The 9,285-nt window shown below is 54.3% G+C and overlaps 1 protein-coding gene across 8 annotated transcripts in view; it reads left to right on the top strand.

The window, feature by feature from the left end:
- Nucleotides 1-819: 819 nt before the first annotated feature.
- Nucleotides 820-9,285, top strand: part of KHDRBS3 (KH RNA binding domain containing, signal transduction associated 3) — a 120,694-nt gene continuing 112,228 nt past the window's right edge. For 3 of the 8 annotated variants that reach the window (XM_045181478.2, XM_053929698.1, XM_024571998.3), the window contains exon 1: nt 823-1,316. In XM_045181478.2, coding sequence (XP_045037413.2) covers nt 1,229-1,316 — 88 coding nt within the window. In that variant the 5' untranslated portion in view covers nt 823-1,228. Of the gene's footprint in view, nt 1,317-9,285 lie in introns of all 8 variants that reach the window. The other 5 variants (XR_002975885.3, XM_024571997.3, XM_045181482.2 and 2 more) reach the window with 4 other exon arrangements.

Here is a 9,285-nt window from a genome sequence, read left to right as displayed (position 1 = left end):
ACGGCCCGAAGGAGGGTTTGCTGCGGAGGGGGCAGAGAGGGACAAAGGTCATCAGCATCCATGTGCATCCAGGGGACGCTACCCGCCCAGGGTACATGGCTCCCTCCTCCACATCCAGGCACCCGCTGGCTTATGGGCAAAGAGAATGACAACGCGGTGGGGATGACAAAGACTCCCTGAAGGGCACACGCTTTTATGTAATCGACCTCGGCACCTAGGGTCGGGGGGGGGGGGGGGGGGGGTGTTGGCGCTCAGAGGGCGGCGGCCGAAGAAGGAAAGCGCGTCCACGTTATTTCTGCAAATAGGAGCGGGCAGCAAAGCAAAATAAGTTAGGCAAGTCCTGGGAGCCTTAAGGAGCAGGGAGACTTGCCCGGTGGCCTTTCCCCAGAGCGCACTGGGGCGACCCCGAGCCCCGCTCCCTGTCCTCACTACCAGCCTGGCCCCTCACGGGGACGTGGGGGTGAGCGCGCTCCCTCCGCGATTGCTCGCTGGGTGACCTTGGGCCGGTCGCTTGCCCTCTCTGGGCCTCAGCTGAGGGTGTGTGAGTGTGACAATGCTGTAATAGCAGCGCGGGGCGCCCCCGCGGCTGGAGGAGAGCGCCGGGGCAGGAGGAAGGCGCCCAGGACGCGACCTTCCTGCCGACCCGCGACGCAGCCGAACCTGCCCGGCCCGGCGGCGGCAGCGGCGGCTGAGCAGTGGGGCGCGGAGCCCGGGGCGCGGGGCAGGGGAGCAGCGCGCAGGCGCGGCGTGCGGGGCTGGTGGGGCGGGGCGGGGCGGGGCCGGCGGGGGGCGGGACCGGGCGCTCGGCGCCGCGGCTCCGAGAGCGCGGGGCGGCGCGCGGCGTGCGGGTCGTGGCTGAGCGGGGCGCCAGCGGTGGCGGCTGCCGGGGCTCGCTCGGGACTACCTGAAGCTCGCCGAGCGCCGCCCGCCGAAGCGCCCGCTGATATCTCGCCGGCCCGCGCCCGCTCCCCCTGCGCCAGGTGCGGGAGCGCGGGGCCGCGTGCGGGAAGAGCGGCCGCCAGCGCGGGGCACTAGGCGGGCGGACACCCCCGGGGACCGGGGCTGCGCGGCCGGTTCCCGCCCCGTGCCGCCGCCGCCGCCGGGCCGACTTCCCGGCTTGGCTTGGCTGCGGCGTCCGGCCCGGGTTCCGCGGCGCGGTCGGGGTTTGCGGAGCCGTTGCTGCCCGCCCGCCTCGAGACCGCGTCCCGGGCCCGGGCGGCCGGCGAGCATGGAGGAGAAGTACCTGCCTGAGCTCATGGCGGAGAAGGACTCCCTGGACCCCTCCTTCACCCACGCTCTGCGGCTGGTGAACCAAGGTGAGGGCGCGCGTCGCCGGCCCTTTAATGTAGCCCGCGGCCCTTGGTGGCCGGAGGAGTGGCGTCCCGGAGACTTGGGGACAAGAGAGGGTCGGGACCGACTAGGAATGCGGGGGCTGTAGAGGCTGGGTGTAAAGAGACCTCGCAGAGACTGGGGGCATTTGGGAGGGGATCTGGGAGAATATGGGACACCTGGGGAAAGCCCGAGATGTGAATTTGGGAGACTTAGGAAGGAAGGAGAAGGCTGGGCGTTCGGATGAGACTTGAAGGCAATTCTTGGGGACTCGTAGGATACCCAAGGGAAACTTCTGGGTGGGGGCAGAGGACATCTGGGGGCTTTGCTGGGGCGGTGGTTGAATTATGTCTTTTGGAGAGGAGAGTGAGGGGGGCCTGGGGAACTCGTGGGGTTTGGTTTCCTTAAGGACCTGGAGAAACAGCTGGAGGAAAATGGAAAGATTTGAGGGGACCAGATGCAGAAGAGGTGACGGGAACAGGTGCTTGGATTGTTCGCGAAGTTTGAAGACCTCGGAGGAGGTTTGGGAGCAGACCCCAAGCATTTTAGGGAAGGACCCGTTGGTCCTAGCGGCAGGGCCCAGTTTCCTCTCCCATCCCTTCGTTTCTCCCAGGTCTAGGCTCTGGCAGCCCTGGGGGCTGGGGGTGGGGAGGGTAGTCTGCCCTCCCTGGGGGTGAGCCAGTCATGACAAGCCCTGCTTGAGGCTGGCTCTTGGAGGAGGCAGGAGCGGGGAAGAGGCTGGCACAAGAGCCCCTCTCAGCTCTCCTGTCCTCATTTTGGAAAAAGGCGAAAGATTGATACGATCTTAAGAGAAACGAGAGTATCTCATTTTGGGAAGAGCTGGGTAGGGAACCCTTATTGGTGGCTGGCTCAGAACACCGGCCAGGGAGTCTTACTTAGCTGCTGGTGCCATGTTAACACCACTCCAGCTAACTGGTACAGGACCCGGGTACAGGGGCTCCACAGAGGCGAGCCCACCCAGGACAGCATTCCCTGGCTCATTCCTCCAGCAGCCGGAGGTCTCTTCCGGGATGGAAGGTAAATTAAGTTCTCCTTCCCCAGAGCAGTTCTGCTCTCCTCCTGTGTCTGGACTATGTGTTTCAGAGAAGACGGGTTTGGGGGCCACTGGTCTGCTTTTCCTCCGGGTGACGGCAGGTGCCTTGTCTGGTCCGATCTGTCCCCTTTGGCGTGGATCACTCTGCAGTGACAGGCTGTAGTTCCCGAGATAAGTGCAGTTGGCTGGTCTCAGCGCTGGCTCTGGCTCTTTCATTGTGGGAAGTGAAGGATGAGCAGACATACTGTTTGTATATAGATATCTGCATTTTAAAACAGTGACCTCCGGTGTTTGCCTAATGCAACCAGTTCTTCTGCGTGGAGTGCGCGGTGACGGATGGTGGCGGCGGCAGAGAGAGACTCCCTGTCTCCGAGAACATGGGCACATTTGAATTGTTGAAGCCGGGATCGGTTTACAGAGCTTTCCCTTGTTACTGTACTTGCAGGCTCATTTTGACTTCTGTAATCCAGGGGGCTTGTGAAGAAGTAACAGGCATGCCTTCTCACACGAGGGAAAAGAATCTAAGTTTGAAGCCCATGCCTTCGGAACAGCTCTCCAGTCAGGCTGGCGCTGCTGGCTCTTTATGGTTTACGTGTCTTTTGTTGCTTGCTGGGCTGTCATTTCTGTGAAAGAAATTTCTTTGCATGTCGTGTGAGGTCAGTGGCGTTAGAAGTATTCTGGACTGTGGGATCAAGTGAATGTTTCTGACTAGAGAGGCTGAATCGAAGTTATGTTGTACTCAGTTAAGGAGACAGTGTAACTGAAAGTTCAATGAGTTATTTTAAAAGTCAGAATTATTTTTCTGTGCTGTAGGACTGTGTTGCCAACACATTCCAAGTTCTTTTGGTTTCTGTGTTTTTACGGGGGCTCGTGCCTTGCAGTTACTTGAAACAGGCATCGGACAATGTTGACATTTTCTCGGTTTTAAAAAACCATGTTAAACCCGATTGCCTTAATTTTCCATTAAAAATGTAATGCTTGTAAGAAGTACAGTCTCACAGTGAACAGTTACGTGAAGGAAGCAAAGAGTTACTCATAGGCTCTTACTACTGTTCATTCAGATGACTTCAGATATAAGGTTTGTCCCTTAAATCGTAGGCTGATATCCGGAATGCAAAGCCTTGCCATTTAAAATATTAATTATGCTCTTATGTGACTTCACAACTACAAGTGCGTTTCTACAAATGTCTTACGTCTGAATTTGAATGGTTATTAACGAGCTTTGACTTTTGAATCTGATAATCATCTTGTTACTGGCTAGAGGGGGCACTTACATTCTTATGTAGCTGTGTTTTTGACTGTTTTTTCAGCGGGCATTCTGGATCTCGACCCTAGAATCGGTGCTCCGGCACCAACCTGTCCTGTGATGAGGGGTGGGCAATGCAAACCCTCCACCTGAGTGCCGAGTGGCGTTCGTAGACATGTCTCCTGGTGAACCTCTCTGAGGGCTAATGCCACCTCAGGTTCGTGTGGAACTTTCAGGTTTCCACAGCCCTTTGAGGGCCCTGCTGTCTGGTTCAGTTCTCACACGCGCACCCGTGGGAGGCTGACGTCGACATCTCCACTTTCCAGGGGAGGGAGCCGAGGGCTCTGCCACAGGCGCTCGCAGGCAGCTGAGGCGGATTTAAGTTGAGCCCAGGCCTTCTCTCTCTCAGGTCATCGTTCTCGCCACCTACGTCTCCCCTAAAAGACGGAGCCAAGAACTTGCACGTGCTGATTTAAAATCCCGCAGACACTGATGTGATTACCATGCTTGCTTCCGGGTGGCTTATCTTGAGTTTCCGAAAAATCCTTCCTTCTGTATTTGTCTGGCGGTTCTTCTTGGAAGGAGCGGGCATTCCCTGCAGACTCACCCTGCAGGGTTCCAGGGCTCGGCCGAGAGGCACCATGGAATCGAAGCCCTCCCGAGACCACTCTGTGACTTCAGCCATCAACACTTTACGAGGACGGAACAGTTTATAAATGAGGTGTTGTCACTTCTGAAAAATTAAGGCTTTGTTAACATCGATCACCTTTTCTAGCTGAATTACTTTTCTTCTAACAATCTTTAAGTAAAAACTTGAGCTGGGAGGACATCGAGACACAGGCTGCTGAGCTCACATAGGTCGGCTTGCACGCTTTCTCCAGGCCTGTGTTTTCTGATGGGCCTTCGTGACTGACTTTTATTTTTATTTTCTCAGGATAACCTGCGCTCCTTCCCTCCACCCCCAAATAGTGAATACTTTTTTTTTTTAAACCAGAAGTAATGGGTAATGCTCACTGGGCGTGAAACCAAGTCAAAGAAAATGGGCTTTGCTCTTCACTCCCCACCCCTCCCCCGACCCCTCCCCCACATACACAGGTGCCTCCGCACTGAATCGACATTGCGGCTTCTTGCCAAGGAGGTTAATTGGAGAGGAAAGGACTGCTCCATATTTTATATAATATTTGCTAGTAGGGGATGTGCTGACTCCTACTAAAAACCATCTTCAGAAATGTCTTACGCATTATAATTTAATCCAGCTCTTGGTATAGCTTTGGATGGTTTTCAACACAAGCCAAGTAACCATTAAATAAGATTACATAACCCTGTATTTTTAATTATCGGGTATCATGTATGGATTGGCGGCTGGGTCCCTGCCAAGATCCCTTCAGTGGGCCGTGTGGAGAGGAGGTGAACAGAGGAGCCAGGACAAGGCGGTCTCCTTGCATCCAGACCGACGGAGTTCTTCCTGTCAGTGTTTCAGGGTGAATGTGCCGATCGCATCGATTTCTCTAATGTCAGGACTCTGTCACTCAGGATATATGTGAGGGGCATTGCATAAAGGGGGGGCATCACTCTGCCCTGTGTGCTTCTCTGTGTAACAAAGCCCTGGGGTTAAAGTTTAATTTTTGCAAACCCCTCTCTCTGGAAAACACTTTTGAATGTGGTGAGCTGTGCAGAGGAAGAATGAGGGTGAAAATGGCAGAGTGCCATTCGGGTGGGGCGCGTTCACCCCGCGGAGGAAGTGGTACCTCGGCGTTGAGTCGTGTAGGAACGGGTGGGATGACTCCCATTTGTAGACAGTCCATTTCCGAATTGTCTTTATTGTGTCGCGGTTCACAGCGACCCAGGGGTGGTGAGTTACCATGCCTCAGTACCTGGACTTCAGTACCAAGTGTTTCGAGACCCTGCCCCGCTGGGTCCGGAGGCGGAGGGGGAGACGCTGTCCCCCTCTGCAGACACGCGCATGCCCGAGGGCGTTAGCTCCAGAGCGAGTTTCAAGTTCATAGGCGTGCTTCACTGTCCTCAGGAAGGCCTTCCTGGTCACCCAGCTATCTTTTTATTACGTGTAGTGACTAGAGGGTTTAGATCCAACCAAGTCGGCCGAGGGACATTTCTGAGCCACTTGTCAGCATGTGGGAGTCCTACGGTAACAGCCTGGATGCATCGAGGTTATTAACCCAGCTTTTCAGTTGCAGAAGCCGAGATGCCAAAAGTGAGAGTGACTTACCTGAGGTGACGTTCATAGAAAAGGTCTGAGGGAAGGTTCAAGCTTTGTCCTCCAGCCCATCGTTCTTTCCTTGTACCACGCTGACCTCGGGGGTTCAAGGGCAGGCTGCGATGGGACAGTTAGCTCCTGACAGACGGGGAGGAAAACCCAGGCCTCTCACGAGCTGTTTGCTCTTTCCTCTGGTGCCTGTGCTGGAGCTGAGAGATAAGTTATACAGCACCACTTTTACACTCTGTTGTTCAAATTCCCACCCTAAGGTCCCCGGATGGGTTACGCCGCCCATTTTCTGGTCCCCCAGCGGCTGGCGCGCATCACTCTGCTCCTGGGGTCTCTGGTCTTCCCCTGGAGGGCGTGGGCTCCTCCTGGTTTTACGTCACTGGGAGCGTCTTCAGCACCTCCCTTCAGTCTTGGTCGGTGGCCCCTTCAGCGTAGGGGAGTCGCGCTGCCCTCCTTCCTTTCAGCACCGTGTTTCAAAGATCAAAAGGGAAGGAGAATTAGCATATGGCCGTCAGCAGTCAAGAAAGAGCTTGCTCAGTGGGAGGTTAGTTGGGCGGAGGGCGGGTGTCTCCGATGCCTCCCAGACACACAGGAAAGCGGGTCTTCTGTGGATGCAGGGCTTCCCCGGCTGGGAACCACCCAGACCTGAGAAGGGCCACTCAGGACGTTAGGGCTCCAGCTCCTTCCCCAGGAGGCAGTGAGAGGATGTGGGCGGGTCTGCTTTGAATCTGAGGATTGTTTACTTTGATTCTTTCTCAGGGAGCTTGTGTAGCCTGTGCACTCTGATACAGTCAGCTCTCCTTCCTCAACCCCCCACTGAGATTTCTCACCATAGATCAAAACCAGAAATTTGGAGGCCCTTGCCAAATAAACCTTCTTACCTGCAGGAGCAGCTCCGTCCTGGGGGCCACTCAGAGCACCCTCCCCCCCGAGCCACGGGAGCAATTGAGAGAGTGGATCTGCTGCCAGCAGCATCTTGGGTGTCACGGGACCTTTGGTTTGTTGTTGCCGTCCCCCCAAGGGACATTGGAGGGGTTTACATTTTTTTATCAGTAGAACAGAAGCTGAGTGTTCCCAAGCATTGGGGACAATGATTCTAATAGAAGCTGCCAAATTGAGGGCCCCTTCTGGGCCAGGTGCTTCCTGTGCCTTATTTCCAAACCCCACGTGACCTGCAAGGTAGGGGGTTTCATCCCTGTTTTTTCCAACGAGGCATCCATCCGAGGCTCAGAAACCTAAAGGGGCTCACCTAGTCAAGGTGCACAGCGTAAAACCATCAGGCTGAATTTTTAACCCAGGTCTGCAGCGTTTTGATAAGATCGGCTAAGAAGAGATTAAAGGACAGAACTTGACGTTGCTGTTGGTTTTTAAGTATGTTTCATTATAGTGGAAGCCAGTTAGGAATTTCCACTGGGGAGGATGAGTGTTTGAAAGAGGTTCCTGGAAGCGTGTTTTACCAGAAGGCAAGCTTGCTTTTCTCCTGTGCTCTCCAGCAATAACACGGTTCAGTCTCGAGTAAGCATTCAAGGGAGGAGGTCTTAACTGTGTGTACGTCCACGGTCAAGGAGGAAATGGGAATTCTCGCAGTACAGAAAGTTAATAAGTGATAAAGGTCTGTGTCTCCTGAAGGAGCCTCTTGGAGGCGCGGGGCTCCCGGTATTTTGATGGCCTGGTTGTCACAGAAACAACGGAGAGTATGGTCTCAGGGATTTAGAGTCTGTTTACGGCATGTTTAGAAATTCTCCGTCTTCTAAAAATAGGCTCAGAAAATAAAAAAAGTGTGTCAGGAACTCACAGGAACACATTCCCACAGACAGGGCTGCTGGCTTTCCTTTCCGAAGGGGGGCTGTTTGAACATCCTGACCTTGCTATCAGTAGGCATAGCAGTTAACGTGCGTTCATCAAGAGCTTTTTCTGGGTAAGATGCTTTATGTACATTTCTCCACTGAATTCCTGGACAGTTTCAAAAGAGTAAATCACCTTGCCTTATCTTACAGATGAGAAAACCGAGGGCAGGACGGTCAAATAGTTTGCCTGAGGTCCGGCAGCTGCTAAGCCGTGCCCCAGGGTTCAGATTCGTGTCTCCCCACCTCCAGGGCTCACCAGCGAGCAGCATGTGGAGGTGGAGCTGTCACTGAGGCTGCATTTTCATGCCTGAATTCTCTGGGAAATTCTCTGTTATGTCTTGGATGGGTGATCTGTGAGCAGGGCAGACTGATACCACTCAGAGGGGTGCAGACAGCAGCGTGACAAAGCGGGGCAGGGACTTGGTGACCAGCAGCGGCATGGGAGGTCTGGCGGATGGCATTTTTGTGGGAAGCAGCCTTCCTTAACAAGGGGAGAGCTGGTGCAGAAGGGGCCCTGTGCTTACGGGCGGCAACAGCCTTCCAGTCGGTGGTAACCCTGGGCAAGTTCATTTCTCGGCATCTTGGTTTCCCCATCTGTATACTGGGACCTTACATCTCCCTTGCAGGGTTGGATTGGATGCGTACGGAGTTTCACACACAGTAGGTGCTTAAGAAACAGTTAGGAGCACTTTTTATGGAACGGCCTGAGTCACTTTCCAGACGTAAAGTCTACAATGCTAATTTAATACGTGAAGCCTCTGGTTTCACCCCTTATGGTAATTGTTTGTTACTAGGATGATTTTGGTTTTCCAGTCCTGGAACTGTGGAAGGAGAAACCCATTCTTTAGGACGCTTCCCTCATTAATAGCCTGCACAGAGCCAGCGGCAGCTCCGATGGGTTTTTATGAAGCCATTCCAGTGCGCAGCCCCTGACGCGTAAATTAGCACCCGAAGCTTCCATACCCAGGTTCACGGCCACATATCTGAAATGCGTCTGGACGCTCAGCAGCATCTCTCCACAAGCTCAGGGTGCCTTCCTCTGCATCCTCTGCATCGGCAAGCTGCACATTTCCATGGTTTCTCACCAATCAGTCCCTTGCTTTTTCAAGGACTTGGAGGGGTATCCTGGCCTGTTACGGTTGCTCTTCCTTGGCATGATAAAGAGCACGAGCATGCAAGAGCACCCTTTTTGATCTCTCTTGTTGCTGTAAATCTTACATTTGGGGTCACTGGTGGTTCAGGCTCCCCTGGAGAAACTAGAATGGAGAGGAGCAGGGGCAGTTTTCATCTGCGTCATTTTTCCTTACTCCTGTGTTTCAGTATTTCCTCCACTTGTATGCCGCCCTTTGTCCACTAGATGGCGCTCCGCATAGCCAGGTGCCCTCTTGGTCCGCCCTGGTTGGTGCTCCGTCTGCCAGTTTGCTTGGCTTTTGATGTTCACATTTTGATATTAATCTTTCCCACTTGTGATATATTAAGAGGCCTGCTGGGTGAGGAGCATTTGCAGAAAATCATGACTTGTCTTCCGTCCTGCAGCCTTGTGAAGGTGTTTTGCTGTTCTCCTTCCACAGATGGGGAGCCGGAG

Source organism: Desmodus rotundus, chromosome 8 (genome assembly GCF_022682495.2).
Source record: "Desmodus rotundus isolate HL8 chromosome 8, HLdesRot8A.1, whole genome shotgun sequence".
In the NCBI taxonomy this organism is placed as follows: Eukaryota; Metazoa; Chordata; class Mammalia; order Chiroptera; family Phyllostomidae; genus Desmodus; species Desmodus rotundus.
The sequence above is the reverse complement of the archived record's forward strand: the minus strand, read 5'-3'. Positions and strand labels throughout refer to the sequence as shown.